The 21,591-nt window shown below is 39.1% G+C and overlaps 1 protein-coding gene across 2 annotated transcripts in view; it reads left to right on the forward strand.

Annotated features, from left to right (window-relative positions):
• Positions 1-21,591, forward strand: part of GLRA2 (glycine receptor alpha 2) — a gene marked incomplete at both ends in the record, with an annotated part of 128,339 nt that overhangs the window by 99,243 nt on the left and 7,505 nt on the right. For both annotated transcript variants that reach the window (XM_084306171.1, XM_084306170.1), the window contains one exon: positions 1,022-1,171. In XM_084306171.1, coding sequence (XP_084162297.1) covers positions 1,022-1,171 — 150 coding nt within the window. The remainder of the gene's footprint in view (positions 1-1,021; positions 1,172-21,591) is intronic.

Raw genomic sequence — 21,591 nt, forward strand, 5'->3', positions numbered from 1 at the left:
GTGTTGCATCCTAGAAACGCCTATTCTTCATTCCTTGATTCGTTTATATCAAAGGAGTTTAGGCAACTAGCTCACATATATATTGCAGACATTAAAAGTCAGATGATTATAATTCCACCCTGGTGTAATATCTGATAAACAGTAGAGACATCCTGCTGTTGCTTAATCATAAGATCTTTACTTAAAAACTCTAAGACTACAAAGAAAGGCAGAGACCAAATACAGCGATGGAGGACAATGTACCTTTGATATGGATAGTGTGTAGCTCATTAATTGGCTACTATTTGGCCTGCTGTGTGGGTAATATGATAAAAATCTTGTGACATTACTGTGCTTAGTACATCTGATCATATTGTGGACCTGTCAACTCAAATCAGAATAGGCTTTTCCTAGAAAAAAGGCATCTGGTATTTGTATATTTCTAATGGATAATGTCTGTGAAGATTTATTTTTACTTATAAACTTGTTGGATAAAGGTCAAGGCACTGTGATCTAATATTTAATATCACATGTATTAGTGAAGTCATACCAACCATTACGATACAGTACCCTGAGTTTACTTTTGGGTTATAGGCATCAAACATAGGCATTTAATCAATATGCTAATTGGTTGATAATAGAGAAAAAAAGGTAAAAAAATATAACCTTTCTAGGATTTTTTTTCAACAGGTGTTGTATTCATATTCATTCTGATAAACTGGGATTGTGAGTTTTAAACACAATTGTGTTTTGTTATACTTACCCTGATTCTTTTGCTCAAGGCTGTAGCTCATAATTTGTGTGTTCTTTGTGAAGACACTCGTCCATGAATAGATGGATTATTTTGTTGTAAACCAACAAGGAAACAAACTCAACCCAACCAAACCAAATAAATAAATAAATAAATAAACAAAAATGAACTAACACCTAATCGAGCAACTGGAATTCACATTGTGCAGAAATGTGTTCACTTTTTCATGTCAATACCTTCAGCTTATGAAGAAGTTTGAAACATAATATGCTATGTTCTTTTTCTTTCTAGGTGTCCTACGTAAAAGCTATTGACATCTGGATGGCCGTGTGCCTTCTCTTTGTCTTTGCTGCATTGCTAGAATATGCAGCAGTCAACTTTGTTTCACGGCAGCACAAGGAGTTTCTGAGGCTTCGAAGAAGGCAAAGGAGACAAAACAAGGTACAACTTGCTCTTTACTCAGGACAATTGACTTTGCCCTGACAGCATTCTTGACATACAGGTTGATTTCTCACTTCAGTTGTTGCCCTTGCAGGAGAGTCTTATTCTAAAATTTCTTCTTGAGTGCTTTACGTGTTGAGAAAGAGATGAAAATTGGCCGGTGTGGTTATTTGCAGTTCATGAAGATATCAATAAATGTCAATAGACTGGTCACTGGTTCCAAGAATTTTATTCTCTTCTTGAAATTGCTGAAGCAGCTTCACCTTTATACATAAATTTATTAGCTATTCCAGTCTGGACTGGCATTATATTTTCTTCTAATCCCCAAATATTATGCTGATATGTGGCACTAACTAGCAGATAAGGAACAGTCGGAAGCAGTGACACAGATAGTGTACCAATATTATTTCTTTGATATCATCCAGATGTGCTGACATCAGCATGTGCTTGAGACCTATCTTTCCTGTTGATTTTTATGCTAAAATGGGAAATTATTTAGCATAGCCCACTGCAGGTGTGGGCACCAATGTTCAAAACCAGTAAAGTTGACCACCCAGAAAAAGGGAAGGATTAGGACAATTTCCTTTCTATATTCTATCATTTCAAAGTTTGTTACTGATATTAATTTCACTTTTTTTTTTTTTTTAAGCAAATAAATGCTTTTTGAGTATTATGATTATATCATTTAATACCAGCAACTGAAATGCAGAAGGGAGGCTTGTTCTTAACTTAGATGTCAGTCTAAAAATATTTTTAGGAAGTCTGTCAACTTTTTTTTTTTTTTTTTCTCTTTGTTAAATGAAAAGGCAAGAATATATATTAAACTGAATTTTAGTCCAGTTGTAATCATTCCCATCGCTATAGCATCTTATCCTTCCTGTATCTGTGCCACTGTTATCTTAGTATCAGTAGAAATTCTTAGGTTTGCTGTTTCACATGAACATTTGCTAGGCAAAGTAAATATTCACTTAAGCTGTGCAAGTGTTTCAAGCTACAGATAATGGTTCCCTTATAAGAGGGATGACAACAATGGCATAGGGCATTTGTGTTTTGACAGGTCTGTCTAATAATTGTTCATTAGCTAATGTAATATTTGATGGACGCTCTGGGAAGCAATCCAGTGCTGTCCTCTGGTTTAATGCTATTGTCAGATGATTTGAGATTCCCGTTAATATTAGATTACGGGAGAGAACAGAAATGCTTGCTCATTTGCAGGCATGCAAGCCAGAGGTACCACCACTGGAAACCTCTGTTTCCAAAAACTGCATAGCAGCAGCAGAAGCTGCTGAATTGGGTCTGTAATTTCAGTTTGGGGTATGATGTCTTCATTAGGGGTTTTGGGGTATGATGTCAAGCATTGGGGGAAATGCTTGCATTAGGGCAAGCAGCCACTACTGGTAACACTATGACAGTGACATCATTTGAAAATTATGAAGTTTTGGTCCAGGGCAGTCATCATTCATCTGCTATGGGAAGGATTATTTTAGTGATTATTAAGAGAAAGATACTTAAGACCTAATCACCAGAAGATACCACCTAATTCTATGCAAAATGGGCAACGCCATAATTAAATACTGTGAAATATTCTGTTGGAGTAAGAGACACATCCATTTGCACAGGCTTGCTATCACTTTTCCTATGAATGTTTGCACAAATTTCAAAATAGAGAATAGTGATGCTGAGGCCATCTCTTTATGAGGCATCTTCTGTATCTCTTTACCTGAGCTTGTCTCTCACAATGTTCTCAGTTTATTTTGCTTTGAAAGTGGTTCATGTTGTTTTGCATGATGGTCTTCTCTAACAGAACCATTCTTCTCTTTGCGTGTTGTGTACGTATGTCGTTGTGTTGCCACTGTGCTGTTCTCATTCTTGCTGACAATCTGGGGACAGGCACAGACTATGACTGTTGGGAATGAAAGCGTCGAGTCCGTGAGGCGCGTGAATGGCTTGCGGAGCAAAGAGTCATCAGCATATGGGACAGTGAATCAGATCGGCAATTCAAGTTTGAGGGTAAAACCGTAGTGAGAAAGAGAAAGCAAGAGAGAGGTTTCGTATGCACAGTGATGTCATAAATCAGTGGAATGGATGATTTTCATGGCATCACTAGTAACCTCTGGTGTTCTCTTTGCTAAATGTCCCCACAAGATATTCAGTACTGTCCCCAGCATGAACAGCAGTTTCATGTTGCACGTTCTTGTGGCCCTTCCTTATGCTTGCTTTTCTTCCATGGTTGGGTTGTGCAATTCCCTTTCCAAACCTAAGCAAAGTGCATGTATATTCTGAAGGCTAACCCTGTTTAACCTGGGGGGAAGAGGAGCTGTGGTGTGGGGATGGCTGGGGGAGGGAGAGAGACCATGAAGCAGGAGCATAAGGAATGCCTTGAGACAGAAAACCTCACACTGTGTCATCTTTCAGATGAATGCAGTCCAACCAACTTAGGTATGTATAATGAAATACATTTTTACTGGTGTGGTATTTATTCCTGGCCTGTATGCCTTCACTGTTCCTTCTCATCTTGTCCTAAACCTTGTTTAGTGGAGTATGAATAGCTGTGAACCAAAAAATGTATTTCATTGGTTTCTTTTTACTTGTTTGGAGAAAAGCCATGGGGCTGAAATCTTTTACACAGTGTGATGTGTAGCAGATCTGAAGCAATACAATACCAGCTGATAGATCCAGATTACGGGTGAGTTGTGGAAGTAATAAAATCAGTGATGGAGAGAGAAACGAGTTTAGCGTGCAGCTCACTGCTTGCTACCGGTTCATTAGCTTAAATAAAATGTGTCTAGAATTTAAATCTTTCAGGACCTGTTTTTCCAAAACAACAACAATAACAAAAAATCATTGCCTGAAGAGCTTTTAAGCTGTAATGGGCCTTACTTTGATCAAGGTCCGTAAAGTCATTTGATTATAAGATGCATATGATTTCAGTGGATTTTGTACACTGTAAAGGGAATTGCTGGCCTTCCAAATCAAAATGAAAAACATTGCTCCTGTTACACAGCAAAATTAGGATAGAGGGCTTGCAAAGTAATAAATTGTTCTCTTAAAGAGCTACAGTATCAAACAATAGGAGAAAGCCTTCATTTCTGCATTTTTTCTACTGTAGAAATAGTCATACTTACACACATACAGGAATGAATACAAAAATAATTTTTTTAGTGTCTCCTAGAAGATATAATCAGTATTCAGTATTACTGTGCTGTCAATTGAAAGCTGGTGTCATACATCTACAAAAACAGTCCAAGTAAGTAGTCAGTGCTGTATATTTTATCAGTCACTTAGTACATGTAGCCCAGCTAAGGTTCACGTAAGACACAGATACCCTCTGCCTAAGGGAAGCTTGCAGAAATCTCTCTCTCTCTCTTTTATTTATATATATATATATACATGTATATATATATTTTTAATATTGGTGTTATATTTACATCCAGGACTGTACAAATAGGGACTATATATCTCTATTTTATTTTATTATTTTATTTATTTATTTATTTATTTTTGCTGTAAATCCCTAAGAGCTGGAGCTGTAATGGAGTTGATTTCCCCTAGAGAACTCCCAACACAGAGGTGTTTTGCTCTAGCAGGGTGAACACAGGAAATACATCAAGATGGAGGTTTCAGGAGCAGTGCTGCCATAGGTGCAGCTCTGTACTTTTCTGCTCAAGAAAAGGACACTTATGTGCATAGGGGAACATAGCCTGTGGTGCCACAAGAAGCCTCACAAGCAGGGAGTTTGGCTTGCTGAGTTATTGCTCGTTGAACTAAGGGCTTATGGTGAATGCGAACATAAAACTCACAGGCAAGTGACTGTGACATAGTCAAGAAGAGAGAGTGGAAAAGAAGGGTGATTGAATATTTATACTGTATCATTCAGTGCTAATTTGAAAAAATAAGGACCAAGCCATGCCTGAGCAAGATTCCTAGGTTAAGCAGCTAGATCTGCAAAACAAGACTGTTCACAGTTTTGTAAGCCTACACCTCTATCACTGCTTTTGTTATTGCTACTTCTGTGTCTCGTTCCTCTTAGTGCTGCAACCCTCAGAGCACTGCACAAAAGCACAACAAACCTGAGGCTGTCAAATCTCTGAAACCAGAAGTCAGGCTGGTTAATGTTTCTCTAGGAAAGCTTAAGCTGCATTGTTGGTGTACAAGAAATTGTATTTACAGCTGAACCACTGTTCCGTCACTGCATTAGAAAAGATTGCACTATCAGGACCAGTTGCCACCTTCCATACAGAATAAAACCCTATGTCCTCAGCTACTCAGACCTGCAACTTGTCTGTGCCCCCCGTGCAGTTTCTGTTGGAGGAAATATTCAATGTTTATCCTAAAGATTTGTGTAGTCTTCCTGCTCGCAGTGAAATACATCCAAGAGTAATTATATTTCATTGATGAGAGAAATGGCTTTTATTTAATGTATATGATACCACTTTTTGTATATATAGTGTAGAGGCTACAGAAGCCATGAGTCTGATGGCACTGAAGATCTAGTACAGTTTCATTACATTAGAATCTAAATTTTATTAGTGCCAGATCAACTGAAAAAAACTTATTTTTAAAATATGATTTGTAATAATCGAACAAGACTTGCTTATTTTCCAAAATGATGTGTTTCCAGGAAAGCAGAATTCTGTTTACATGGACTCAATCATCTCTTTTTGAAAACTGTAATAATTATGTTATACGTTCAGTAGTAAAAATGAGTCACAGCACACTAGTATTCATACCAGCATCTCAAAGATGACTTCCTAAATTATTCCGTGGCCAAGAGTAGGGGTTAAGTCTGGGACAGTTAGTGTTAAAATCAATACTTTGTAGCTTGAGCAAAAAACTGTGCAGCTGGAGGCTGTGACAGACTTTAATCCCATGTGCAGGGAACACAGAGCAATACAAATAACAGTGCTGCAGCCAGCAGGACTCAGATGCATGCAGATTAGCAGAGGGAGGCACAAATGGTGTTTTCGAATGACAGAGCTGGGACTGAGACTCGGTGGTTACAGCAGCAAAGGATAACTCCGCTAAGCAGAGGTGGCAGCATCTGGCCAAGTGGTCCAGAGAACGACTGATCTCTGGATGGAGCTGCCGGTGGGCAGGCAGGTACCCTGAACAAAACCATTGCAACTGTCAAGGTGATCAAATGTTTCCATCTTCAAAAAGGAGAAGTACGCACTGAGCAGTAAAGACCATCTCTGCCATTTTAATCCTATCAAAATCCCTCCACCAGACCCCCAGTAAATTTTCTGAGCTTTCCTAGACTTGCCAGTCAAAAAAATCACTGCCTTTATCCTGAATTTGCCTTTAAAACACTTGTTACTACTGTCCCCAATGGAAATTTTTGTCCACTAGCATCTGTGCATACAGCACTCAGTGGGATAACGTGCAGGGTTTGCGTTATGTAAGATGCCGCATCATGTGAATAATGGAAGTGCTCAAGGAAAGCCCTCTTTGGTGTGCTATTTTTGGTACTCACAGAGCAATCTGTAGCACATGAGCTTCATTGTGAAAAATAGGAATCAGAGTCTGAATGGCTTTTTCTCTCTCTGACATCTTGCTTACTTAGCGGATTAAAGAGTGGGTAGCTCCTGCTGTAGATAAACACGCTCAAGATATTGTGGTTATTTTCCTTCTCCAGGGCAATTGCATTAGCACTTTAATGTAATTGTGCAGAAAAATTCTAGCAGAAGATAAATACACCAAAATAATCATTATCTTGAAGTAGCAATCCCATATACAACCACACAGAACCAGTTAAGCAATAGGTACAATACATTCCAACACGTTGCTCTTTCCCTTGCAACTTCATCTGAATGTCCTTGTTTATCTTTGTGAGCATGAATAGACTAGCATTGGCCCTAGTTAACATCAAAGTATCTTTATTATTTATTAAATGGGCTTACTGTAGTGAGTTTAAACATTTAAACAAAAGTATTCTTTCAAACTAGAAAAATATCTTTACAGAAATTCTTAGTCTAGCTCTAGACAGAAGCCTGAAGAGTGACAAGAGTCCTAAAAGACAGAGTAACCTGTAGAAAACAAAGATGTTCAGCCAAGGGGGGGTGGTATACAAGCAATGGATCAAAAAAATTTAGTAACACCAATGTGTTCAGAAGATTTTCCAGTGAAAAGCAAACATAGAAAAAGAGACAGTGGAAGAGGGATCATTATTATTGTTATTTTTAATAAGGGGCTGTTTACAAGTGTTGTGAAAAATGATATTAAAGTTTTTTGTTGCAATATTGTAAGAGAGAAGCTAGGAACACAAAATAAGTGAATATCTGTGATTAATGTGTGTTATAGCTTCAAACACTATGCAATGATGGATTTTTTTATATATTTCATTTGAAACTAAGAAACAGAAGAGAAAAAGGACAGCTATATTTCCGAAGAGAGAACTCTGAAACCCAAATAATAATAAAAAAGGACACATTAACCATTCTGTAACTAAAGGCAGACTAATTTATGGAATACATAATACGAGTTTCTGAGAAACACCTCCAGGTATCAAGTCGCAAATATCTAAGCATTTAGAAAAGATGGTAGAGTTCATGTATGCAAGCTGAACTATTGTGACCAAGTATCAGAGTAGAGACAGAGCCAAGTGGACAAAATCAGGAGAACAAAATCCATAGTTCTATGAAAAATATAAGGGAAAAGGAGGAGTGGAAAAAAAATGCCTAGCATAGAGGTATAAAATCCAGAAAAGTAGAGAACTGATAGGAAGCTGATAAGACTGCAAAATGGCAAATATTAATATTCACTGAAATTAGCAGAAAGGTGCAACATGGAGCACGCTGTGGGAGAAGGGGCTGTAGGGACCAGGCTCTGCTCCAAAACACCAGCCAGGACACAATGCGGAATAATGAATCACGTTGGCTAGCTTGCAAGTATGCTAGCACATTAATCCTTAGCATTAAGTAAGATATGAACAGGATGTAAGTGTCACAGAACATAGAAGCATAAAGGGGCTGTGGAACAATAAAACCCACAATATTTCAGATCTAGAGCTATGAAACAGCAGTATGCTGTGCCACCTGGGAAAGGTAGGACTGGAAAAGCCTGAAGGTGTACCTGATAGAGTTTTTTTTTGTTTGCTCGGTAGTGTTACTCTTGCTTTAGAAGCTCTGAGTCCTCTCTTGTACCTACCCAGCATGCTGTGGCTGAAAAGATCAACTCTGAACCGACAAGCCTTGAGGACTGAAGTTTGCACTTCACTTGAGTGAGTTTGTCTTGGTGGTTACTCATGAACAGCAGGAAATACACCAGAAATGAACTCTGCAGTTTTCCAGCTCATAAAAGGTACTCTCCAGCTGGGTGCAAATGTCTCATTTTTTATTATACCTAGGGGAGAGTGCAAACTGAAAATAGGGCAGAGAAAGCTAAAAAGAGCCAGGAAACAGTGTTCTTATTTTTAATGCTTTAAAGCACACAAAAAAAATAGCTTTTCAAGAACCACCTGACACAGGCATAAACTTGTGTTTTCCAGATTATTTTAGAAAAGGTGGTTCTTTCATTGGCTGCATTCTGACCTATCTTATTTAATAAAAAATCCAGTGGAAAAAAAATGTTGAATACACACTTCATGATCAAAAATGAAGAAGGAAGGCTTCAGGAGAAGTACACTTAACCTAAATTGTCCCTGCCCAAGCGTCCAAGAAAAGAATGAAAATACATTGCAGTCTCAAGACTTTGGTTTAGGCTGCACAAGGTGTCAAGGAAAAAAAACTTTGTCCCATGTTAGCTCCTTTGTTTATCCCATTGTAGATACTTTATCTTTACTCTTTTCCTGCCCAGAATCAGGATCCAACAAGGCCCTGATCTCAGGGTTTCTCACTGCAGGTGGGAAATGGAAGGTGAAGACACCTGGGAGGAGGACAGTTTCTGATCCTTTGTCAATCACAACACTTCTTATCAGTTCTGAGTTCTGTCCTAAGCTTCATAGCCAACTGATGAGTATTTCAGCATGAATAAGAACAAACTAGTGTTTCTGCAAGAGAATGAAAGTGTGACACTGTTATAGCCAAGCATAATACAGGCTAAGAATATCAGCATTGCTATATCAGTGTATTTCTACCCAGATTTGCAACTGTGCTTGCTCTACCCATCTCCAGAGGATAGCACACCAGTTGTATCAAATTACATGGTAAATTGGTGAGATGGGCAAGTGTTCAGTAAGATCCATGAAATGCACATTTACATCTGACCCAATTAATCCCGTTCTCCACAGGGGATAGAAGCTGTTATTTGAATGTAATTAATTGTGAAGCATTCTGTAATGATGTTGTCCAAATGACATTGTGCAAAACCAAATTGTATTAACTAGACTTTTGAAACCTCATGGTATCTCAAGGTCTGAAAAACTTCATGGGTTCCAGTAAAATCCAGTTTTTATAGGACTCTTAAAAAAGTGGTGTTACAGTAATTTCTTTCTTTCTCTCATTCATTTTTTCCCCCCAAAGGGAAAACAGCACTGTTTTGTATTTCTTTTTCACATTACTAATCATTGCTTATAGCAAACTGATTGGTCAGAGACTGATTTTTGACACCTTTAGTTTGATTTAATGATCAGAGATGTCTATTTCACCTGATCCACTGCTAGGGAAAGATGTTAGTGTAAATATGGGTTTCTTTTTTAATATTTTATTTATTATTATTATTGGTAATAGCAAACGGGCAATTGGCCAACTGGGAGTAGGTTGTAGGGAATGAGATTTTTTTTTGCTACAACAGGAGGAAGGGGCTAGGACAAGTTACACTGGGAGGAATAAACACCTTGAAGATCCACACATTCTGAGTGCTTGCTACTGAGTCTTCCCAGAGTCCTCAGCCATTTCAAATTGGAAGCATCTGAAAACTTTCCAAGGCCAGCCACAGGTCACTTACCCACTTCCATTCTCTGTGACTGGGCTCTTCTCATGGCATCTCAGAGCTGGCACAGCCCTGGGTCTGCTCACCCAACACTTCTGTACTCCAACAGGATCAATGCCAAGAAGGACTGGTGGTGTTACTATTGGTAAGCTCAGTTTCCGGTGGTTGATTGGGTGTTACTGGCAGAATAAGTATGCCAGAGTGTTTTTAGCTCTTGGATAAAGAGATTGGAAAGGTCAGAAAACGCTGCTGTGGTTTCCTAAACATGTGGACTAAGAGAAACCGAGAATCATGCCTGTAAATTTCTGCATCAAGCTTGTAACTTCTGCTTGAGGTGTTGTATAGCTCTTTGAATCATTAAACTTCTAACCCGTGTGTATAATTTCTCACACAGACACTGTGTGTGCATTTGTACACACACACGTATAATCCACTTGCATAAGTGTAGGTTATTCTAGTGAGGTGCCAAAGTTTTGATTTCTCCATATTATGACAAGACTCTGAGGTGACAGGAAATCTTTATTTTGATGCCTCAGCTCACTTTCTTCAACTGGTTCTACACAAAGCTGTCTGAGGTCATTTTTTCTGCCAGTCATGTGGAAGTGCTCTGCTTAGGACCGACTCATTCATTTTTCTGTTAAGCCTTCCCAAACCTGCTGGTGGTGGAGACTTGCCTTCATGTGCTTTGCAATCTTCATCTGCCAAAAGAATAGCTAATTAAGAGTGGGGATCATAAACCCTGTTCATTAAGGATTATCTGAGTTACACAAACACAAGCTCTTATATTCCATTATAGGAAAGCAAGTCTTACATTGCCTCTTCAGGATGCAGCTTCACGTTGGTACCTGCATGGATCAGCCCTGATACTCTCCAGCATAAACTCTCAAAGAAGTGTATCTATCTGTTGTCTGTTAACCTACGTCAGCTTCCTTTTTCACTTCCATGGAGGTCTCGCTCTAATATGTTTTGTCTTGGTTGTCAAATTGATAGGCAAGGTCAGTGCAACAGATATTTCTGCAAAAAACAAGGTTCTAGCACATTCACAGTCTGGATGCTTTGCAAAGCATTGTGTAAAATCAAATACTAAGTCTCCTTGTTTGTTTCATCTGCAGAATTATAGTGTTTTGTTTTTTTTTCCTGTGCTGAGCATGGAAGGTAAAAGAAATTATAGAAAGTCTAATTGAGTGTGATGCCATTACAAGCTGATGAAATGAAGACAACTTGTCCTTCACAAGGTGCTCTTTTACAGCCGTTGGTACCTTCTGTCCAGAAGACATACTGCTAGGTCTTAACACTATTTTTTTTTTTTTTTTTGCTGTAAGGTACCTAGTTAGATTAGTTAGGATGTATTTGGGTGTTGCCATGTGTTTCATTGCATGTTCAGCATAGGTGCTAATACTACACAAATAGTTTGTCCAATCTATGACAGGTTGATGACCTTGCCACCATCATAGGAATTCCCATGTGAAACTCAGGGGGACATTCTTGTGTTCACAGATATTTACACCAGTGAGTGGGTACTCAAGTCTTCAGAAAATTACTTTGTGCTCTTGCTCATTAATCCTTCAGTCCTATCAATAGGCTATGTAGTTATTTCCTATAAACTTCCAGTGGCTCTCAGAAAAGACAATTACATTTCTTGTAAGTTTTGCAAGCTCTTGTCCCATCCTTTATAGAATGGCAGTGGCAAATTAGGCAGCTATTTAACTGCAGTTTGCTTATTAGACCATAAAGTCAGCCAATATTCTAGCAGACAGGTCATTCTGAGGGCATTTGTGTGCGTAAGTGTTCATGTCTAAGGTGAAAAAGCAGAGGAGGCATAACATATTTTAGACATTATTCTCCCTACATTACCTTTTCATTGTGATTCCCAGAGAGGTCACCAGATCTCATTTGTGCTTGTCTGCCTAGTCATTGTCAGTTTCCCCCAGGCCCTCACATACTGGCATGTCCTGCCATGTCTGGGCTTCAGGTTTTCTGAATTTATTAATTGTTGTTCTCTTTCTGAGCCTTTTATGTTTGGATATCATGCTTCTCACTCCAGGTGGCCTCACCAATATTTCTATGATTTGCCTAGCAAAACTAACGGGGATTAGTCATTTCTTGATTTTCATGCTGTCTTCAGAATTATCACTCTATATAGCTGCTTTTTTTATTATTTTTTTTTTAGTTACTTCACATTCTTGCCTACCAAGAGTTAGCTTAGTTGCTCTTCCTACCCAGTTTGCAAATAGGCTTTATGCCTTTTCAGCATATTCAACGTATTCTTCATTGTAGCATTTGTTTTCAGCTTAAACTTTCTACCTGGCAATAGTCAAGTCTCTCATCAGGGACACCATAGAAATGGATTTCCTCTCAGTTTTTTGAATGAGATTCATAGATTATTGAAACACTTTTTGTGAACTTGCTCTTAGATGTTCATACCATCCCCTCAGCATTTGTGCAACTAGGAGTGCACGTGCCCTTTGGAGCAGCCAGAATTGTGTGGAGTGAATAGGGTCTTGGCAGTGAAGAAGGATCTTGTACAAGGTTATTGAGGGAATGGAAATAACCAAAGCCATGTGTTAGATGAAAGCAAACAGGATGACTAATGACTTTGCAAATTGTAATGCATATTCACAGGGTACATTTGGCATTCGTCATGAAAAAAGTAAGGCTGAGTTCAGTGACTGTGTCTCCAAGGAGAACCGGGCTGAAAGAAAAAGGAGGAGAGCTAGTTTTGTGAGGCATTTTTGGTATTTGTATTTTCTTTCCTCATCTGATGTGTTTATGTTTGTACAATGATATGAATAAAAGCAGGAACATTTTAACACACTTAAGGAGTTCAACATAAGCTAGCTTCATCCTGCTATCCCACATTTCTCAGATGGTGGTTGTGGGGCTATTTGTCATCCTTGACCCATCCAAGGGAGTATACAAAAACAATGGAGAAAAACAAGATTATTTGCTTCCATAATTAAAACATATATATATATATAATAATAATCATATAACACTAAGACAGTTCTGCTGTGCTATATCTTCACCTTTTATGTTGGCTTCAGATCCTACAGAAAAGCAATAATTTAGCTAGCGGTTACAGTTCTTTTTTAAAATGTTTTTGAGTACTGTCATTTTGTTCCTTATTTTGGAGATTTGTCCTAGATTTGTCTGTCATGAACTGCAGTGGAGTCAGTTCTGTATTTGCTGCTAATGGGTTAGTCTTTTATTATTCTGCCCTTACTGTTACCTGTGCTGTGTGCTCATGTGGAGGTTGTATAAACTGTACTTTTTCATACAGAACCACACAGGAGTGTGAAAGAGAATAATAAATAGTCAAAAAAGGTAGTTTTTTGCAGGCACAGAAAATGTTGTCTTGCTCCCTAGCTGTAAATAAAGACTTTTTTTTAAGTTTCCACGAAGGATGTTTTTGTTTGTTTGTTTGTTTGTTTTTTCCCCCAAGTACACAACAGCTCTTTTAAGATGCTCTGGTGCTGAATGCTCTTATTCTTTTATTACTTCTAGATACTGGTGATGCCTGCTTGTGCTGTCTGTTTCTTATTTGCTCTTTGATCTTTGTTCACTTTCCCTTGTGGCTTATGTTGTGTTATTTTGTTGTAAAAGCATTTTATTTATTTATTTATTTTTTACTGACATATGCAGACTGATGATTTCATCACGTTTTGTTCAGTTATTGCTTTTCCCCTTTTTCTGATGAGTTATATTGTGGGCATTTATAGCTAGGGTTGAATATCAGACTTGTATCATGACATGATTTTTTTATCTTAAACTGGTTTTGAGTCGAAAAGCTATTATTTCCTGAATATTTTCCCAACCCCATATGATGCTAATAGATGGTTTTATTACATGTGGAATCTCAGCCAGTGCTCCCAGTCTCCCTTTTTTCCTGTCACTGACTATGCAGTATGTTTCTTGCTGCCCATCCCAACTCTCATGAGTCTGTCAAATACCTACTTCGTTCAGCTCAGAAACAAGAACCAAGCTCTCCTGTGGTATTGTCTAGCAGAGGAGAGATAGAAAAGCATTTTGGGGGGCATACCATTCCTTACCTCTTCTGCAAGCTGCAGGCTGCCTTAGCCCGAGGCAGATACCTGTAATCCCAAGATGGGTTACCTCAGGGTGATTGGCAGGCTGTGGTGCAATGTGAATTTCTACTTTTCTTTCCCCCAAGTCCTCCTCTCGTGTCTTCTGTATCAAAGTGAAAATGTCTTAGGAACTGGTACCAGATTCATATGAAACCAGGGATCATTTTTACTAGCAGCTTTCGAAGCAAAGAGGCTTAGGCTTTAGCCTCTTTGCATGTTTTAAATATGCAAACAGCATTACAATGTTGAGGAAGCTGCCTGTCCTGGCCAGTTATTGATTCCTTTTCCATTCCTCATATTATAAACACAGAATCAGAGGCTCACAGAAGACAGGACCAGAAGGGTCCTTGAGAGCCAGCTGGCACTGCCAGCACCAGGCAGCACACTGGGAGATTTACAGTGGCTGATAATATTAGTCAGTGCTCTTAAACAGTTCCTTCTGTAATGTGCCCAGTATATCAGGAGGGAGTTTAAGAGAGATTTGTGAGGGATTGCTCCTCTGGGAGACTGTGAGCTGAATTATGTCTCTTCGTGGATGTGCTGACCTGTAGCTGAGTATTTCTGATTTACACCCTGTAATTCTCCTTGACTCACAAGCACTCCTAGAACAAAGGTCAGTAAAAAGGACTCTGAACAATTATTTACCCTTCTGGACAGGAATAGCAATAGGCTCTTTCTGTCCCAAGGCTCTGCAGTTCCCCATCCTCGGCAGCAGCCCAGGTTACACAGCTGCTGATACTCTGCTAAAATACAGCTACATGAGTTCATATTCTGTAACTTGTGCTGATCTCCTGCTAAGCTGCCTGCTTTCTGAGTCTCTGCTCTCATCCTTTCTTAGCCCTGAGAACGGCCCTTCATACTCCAGCCCCTTTTAGAGGTCATTCCTAATTTTAACTTCTGCCTGGACGGAGGAAACAATTTTTCAAAATACATGCGAAGAGACGAGATTAATCTAATACTTATTTTGATAGTGATATAAAACTAATAAATGCATGATGCAGTATAAAAGCAACTTGCCTATGCAATTAGCTTAGTAATCAGACATTGAAAAACTATGGGAGAAGAGCAGGGCTATGGATTAAGGTACATAGCAATTTTCTTTGTTTAACAGAAAAGCATACAGAATTTTAATTAAGATCAGGAGATTTTACATTTACTGCAAGTACTCGTGGATTGCTAACGTGACAACTGGGTTTTGACAAGGAAGGACCATACAAGCCAAGACTTGAAAGCTGGCAGGTAGGAATACAATGACTATTTCATTTTGGGCCTGGCAAGAGAAGATGCATCGGAAATGAATATATGACAAGTGGGGAGTATTGGATTTCTGTATGAGGAGTTGACAAGTCAGAGAAACAGCAGCCATATATTATCTGTGATGGCAAAAAGATCACATCATTTATGACCTTTGAAGCAACAGGAAAACTGAATGCAACATCATCTTGTAATGATCTAAGAGAAAGCTGTCTTTCTTTTTTTCTTCCTGGTTATATATAGCTCTTAGAGAGGGCCCTGCTGAGCAGAAAATGGAACATATGATCAAGGGCAGTCCAGTGAGTCAATTTACTGACTAATACTGTAGATTATCATGTCAAATATATAGCAACAGCATTATGAACAATAACAAAGCCTAGATTATTTCTTTCCCTGTAAATTGAAATGAAGATGTGATTGGAATTGTCACACCTCGGATATATGAGCCAGATTCTCTTAATCATCCAAAACAAATTGCCTTATTCTTTATATTGATGTTTATTTTAGGAGCCATTCCAAGACTGGCAAGCTGAAACCATCTATTTAAATGTGGCAAACACATTTAAAAAATATCCTCTAGACAATTGTCCCCTCAGGTGGTAGTTCAGTGGTCTTGCACTTTGAAATGCCTGCTTCCCTCGTACCCATGGAGGGATAACTCAGTCTTTCATCTGATGGGGAAAAATCACTCGGCACAATGTCATGCAGAGATGCTGCAAATGGGCTAGCTATGGAATCTTCAGTAAATCATGCTACCACAACGCTAGTGGGGCAAGAGTCCTGTAGAAACCCCAGATGTTTGTCATATGGATTTTTTTTAGCCCTGCCTTCTGTCTTCCCACGCTTCAGATTTTCAGTGACCAAGCTTGAGGAGTGGGATATTGCCAATACTGTGCAGACTCCATGGCCTTGTTCTATTATTTTTGTTTCTTTCCACAGTACAGGGAGAACATACCCACATGTTTTGTACGTTTGTTTACTGTGTTGATCAATAAGGTGGCATTTTCTGTAGCATCAAATTGAATGCCACCTGAAGAGAAAATACAGTTAACAATGAGACTTCCTGCACAGTAGAATTTCCACAAGGTATAGGAGAGGTTCATTTAATTATATAATTTAAAATACAGCTAAAATACAGGGTTCTTCTATTGTCAGGGTGTCCAGACTCTGGGTGGAAGTCTGACCACCTTTCAGTCTGTCATACATTCTCAAAATTCTACCCAGATCTGAATGAACAACAATTTAGGGAAATAACACTTGAATTGTGAGTCATTGTCACACCTTCAGGAACAAAAAAGGACAATCAATGTTAGTGATCTCTAGCCTTCTTTCTCTAAAATGAGAGCTCAGAGTAATTGGAGAGGCATTTACTAACTGTTTGCTAAAGACAAACAACAAAGCCCAAATATTGCTTATCTGTTGAATATAATTTCCTGTAGGTGGTGTGTAAACTAATATAGAAATTAACACAGCACTATAAATTTAGCACGTATAAGGAAAAGCAGATGGTACTGCTGCGATTGGACACGTCATTGGAGTATTCTAGAGCATGCCAAGTCTTTAATCTGTTACTATATGCACACATTACTCCACTACTGAGCTCTCAGTAGACTGGAACATGTAAAATGCACAAATGACAACTCTCTTTGCTGGGTTTTAAACTGGGAATAAAAGAAAAATCCCACTTTAAGGTTTTGCTTTTTGCACTTATTGTGTTCATTTTCCAAAGCCTCAAAGTGGATTTGGTTGCAAGCTCTGGGCAGTCAGAACAAAGGCACAGGAGGCTCCGTGGGCCAACAATGCACTTGGCAATCTCCAGCTTTCTGCACCGGTAGCAGGGCATGCGATATATCATGAACAGTAGTACAAATGCATGGTGATACTTTTCAAAATGCTCTGTCATACTGGAAACTCTCTGAGCAATTAGGAGCTCTATGGTTATGCAGAAGTGGAAGTAGGCTTTTCACTAAAAAATTAAACAATTCCTGATTATTCTTAAAAGGTCAAATAACACCTCTCAGATCAGAAGTGGTCTTGGCAAGGTGTAGCTCTACTTTAATGATTTGACTTCTCTTTGGAGGAAGAGAATTTAGCTGCAGGGACCAGAAAGGGGCAAGAGCAGGCAGGGGTTGAGGAAGTAACTGAATTTGACAAGCAGAATGTGGAGGTCGTGTGTTTGGAAATGAGCAAGGGCAAAAGCATCAAAGAGGATGTACGCAAGAGCAGAACTGAGAATTAATGAGGCAAAATGTATAGTAGAAAAAAATAAAAAGGCAATCACAAAGAAAAGAGACAGCTGTAGAAGGAAGGAGACAGCCTGAGAGTGGCTATTGAATACCATTTCCTAATTGATTTGCTTGTATTTCTCATTAGTGATTTCAAGACACCATTCATGTTTTCAGCTCAGAGGACAAGCAAATCAGGTTAAAGTCTACTCGTTGTGAATGCACAGTGTGTGGTATGCTACTATGCACTCCCAAAATAGGTTGATCCCCCAAAAAGGTTGCTCCCAAAGTCATCATGTTGCTTGATCTTGGCATAACATTTCTGCCTGTTGCTCATGAGGCTGTTGGAGGTCCAGTGAAGTAGAAATCCATGCTGCTGGTCCAGGAGGGCTCCTACACTACTTTGTGCTCTGAGTTAGGGGCACATTTGCTGAACAAAATCCTTCTCCAGATCTTAGTCCCTCCCAGAATAACACCTCAAGATCAGGTGGTCTTAGGCCCTCAAAGTGAATCCTGATCTCCTCGGTACTCCCAAAGACAGGCTTTTCTCCAGCTTTGGGAACACTGATTTAGGACTTACTGTTCCAGAACACGTGAAAGATGAAATATGCAATATACACATTTGGGGAAGGCTACTGGAATAACAACTTTTTGGCATAGGGTGTTCTCATGCTTTCTCCTCTAGATAAATTAATTGGATATTTCTTCTCCCGTTTTTCTTAATCATCTTGAACAAGCCTTGAGATCAGATGAGCATCTGATTTCCTCTCTCAAGAATGCCTCTTCCACTGCTATAGTCATTCTTCCACATTTGGTCTGCCTGTGCCTTTTATATACTATTAAATCTACTGTTTCACTTTATCTTTTAATCAGTTTTGCAAAGTAATAAAAGTCCACCACAAGGTGATCTATTGCTTAGCTACTGGTCTGGGTAGATGGTCCTTTTGGAGAGGTGCCAGCACCCCAGCAAAGAGCCTGTTCATAGGCAGAGAGGATTGGGAATGTTTAATGACTCTTGCTTGTGCATCCTGTATGCCTGCTCCTCAGAACTGCAGTCCCATCTGAAGGGGAAAAACAAGCAGAAAAGCTAGCAAAATGGATGTTGTAGCTTCAGAAATGCTCCAGAGAGAGCTCCAAACATTACACTGGAATACAGCAAATCTATCTCTGCATTTCTCACTAATATGTGACTTGACCGAATACAAAAGGCATTAGATTACTAAATTAAGTAGATGAACATATGCATATATGTGTACATATATCTACACGTGTGGGTGTATACAGACTATGTAAGTGTGTATATATATCTTTGTGTTTAATACAGTAGAAGAAAAACTATCAAACTCATTTTAAATGAAATCTTATTTCATTTTTGTTGTATTCATATTTCCGATGACCTTGTAGGATTTGTGGATTTATTACTTACCAGATAAAGAAAAAAAAAATCTGTGTAAAGATTAGACTATGAAGTTGCTATAGCATTGAGTGCCATTGATTTTAACCCCATGATTAATGTTTATTTTGCCGTGAATAAATAATATCAGACCTTTATGGAACACCCCTCATAAAAACAAATCAAGATGAAAATAAGGAAGTGGATTTGTGTAGTAAATTTCTAATATATTCAAACTGTCGAGATGTTTCTAAGAAGCCACAATTTAATTTCAGAAACCAAGTCTGAAGTGCAGATAGCTGGAAAATAGTTTGTTTAACCAAATCACGCTTCAGAGCAAAGTAAAAACAGCTAGAGAAACGCAGATTGAGATCTTGGCTAACAAGAACTAAATGATATGCAAAGCCAGAAAGGATAATTTGTGTAATAGAAGATAAGAAAAGAAAACCAACCCCAAAACATTATTTATTGGGAGTCCATATTAATAACTGATAGCTGGGAAAGGAAGGCATTGATTTATCAGTTGGCTCGTCTCCTCAGAAAAAAAAAAAAAAAAAAAAAAAAAACACACAAAACTTATAAAATTTGCATGTGAACACTTCAAGATGTTGCAGATATTCCTGACTATTTTTAGCTGCACAATTTAAATTATTAATATAATTTGCAATATTTAATTTGTTTTGTGCAGTATTTGCATAAATTAAATGCATGAAGTCTGTCTGAGAAAGCTCTGGCAATCCGTTTCTGTGTTTACTGGGTTTTGTGCTGGATGCTGTTGTAGCAAAGGACTTGAAGGAAAGAATCCTTCCACAGAAAGAGAAAAAAAGCCTGGTCTTCCCTTCCCCTTCCCCTTCCCCTTCCCCTTCCCCTTCCCCTTCCCCTTCCCCTTCCCCTTCCCCTTCCCCTTCCCCTTCCCCTTCCCCTTCCCCTTCCCCTTCCCCTTCCCCTTCCCCTTCCCCTTCCCCTTCCCCTTCCCCTTCCCCTTCCCCTTTCCCTTCCCTTTATCCCCCATGCAGGGCTGCAGAGGTGCAGGGGAAGCCTCTCTCCTCCCTTCTCCCCCCAGCTTCCCACAGATGCTCGCCACTCTCAGCATGCACTGAGTAGGATGCTACTGGTCCTCAGTGGTGGGCATGGATATCACAGGTCACAACTCTGCATCACTAGCACCTGGCTCAGAAAGGGAGGATGATGTACGCTGTCCCTGGGCTGTCACAGTATGGTCTACAGGGCTGGCCCCAGTTGCCTGGCCCCAAAAACTGGGGAGCTGGGGGAACTGAAACCCAAGTCTGAAAAACTGGCTAGCAATGTATTGTTCTGGAGGATAATCTGCATAAATCAAATGTCGAGTGTCATTTCCGGGCTTTGTACACAGATATACATTTTTTTTTTTTTAATTTTGGCTGTTTGACAAATGAGATACTCTGAGATGCTGAGGTCAGGGCACTGGGGTACTCTAAAAAAGCAATCTAAAATGATTACAGCTGAGGCAGGGAGCAGCGGAAAATTTCCCAGAGGCACAATAAAAACTATCATCTTCCCCAAAATATTTAAATCTTCTTTGATAAAAGCACCAGAGAACCTTTTGGGAAAACTCCCGAGGGGGCAGGCACTCAGGAACCCCCTCCTGCAGCTGGGGGCCGCAAGCTCATGTTTCCTGCATGCTGTGGTAGAAAAGGCAGTGGCTGTTTCCCCTCCAACAGTCACACAGGGGGCTTGTTTCACAGGATATGTCCTGGGACAGGACTTTCTGGGTGGGCAGCGGGTGTCAGGGCAAGGAGGAGCTGCAGTCTGAGGATGGGGCTTAGGTACTGCCAGCTGCAAGTGGGGGAGAGTCTGCTTGTGGTGCAGCATGTCTATCCTGAGACAGCCGTTTTGCAGAGAGCAAGAGGAAGCAGCAAAGGTGGGATTTAGGTAAGTTTCCATTGGTGTTCCATTGGTAAAATGTCAGAATAGCTCCACGTTTAAACACTAGCTTTGCAGTTTATTCAGCTTCACATGCAGACAGGATGAAGAGAAACTAGTCACCCCATATCCACCAGACTTCTGCAGATTATCCTTCAAATCTGGGTCATTAATGTGGATCTCTCTGATGTATAACAGACTGATGTGCCATTGCCACTGATAAACTGGCAAAATGAGTCTGTATGGCACTCGTAGATTACTGAGCCTGGGCACTGTCATTTAAAACAAATGGAAACTGAGGCATAGTTCTTCTGTGCCAGAAATAGATCTGTTCTTCTTTAGCATCTATAACTGTCTATCAGAACACCTATGGTGCTTTGCAAAACAGCATTTCATCTCTTTTTCCCTCCCTCCCCCCAAAAAAATTAAAATATTAATCATATTATATATAAAACATGAAATTGAATAATAAATTTATATTAAGTGCATTTAAGAATTTGAGAGAAACAAGTCTTGCTTTACTAAAGAAGAATTTTTTTCTTGCTTTTTTTTTTTTTTTTTTTTTTTTGTAATAAACCAATCACCCTTACTAACTGTATAATCTCTATTATTAAAGATTTTCTTGAAAAATTTAGGTACCACTTAAAGATATTTCAAGGCAGGAAAATATTTTTGCTTCCCAACATGTTTAAA

Source organism: Netta rufina, assembly GCF_964035555.1.
Source record: "Netta rufina genome assembly, chromosome: 1".
Classification (NCBI taxonomy): Eukaryota; Metazoa; Chordata; class Aves; order Anseriformes; family Anatidae; genus Netta; species Netta rufina.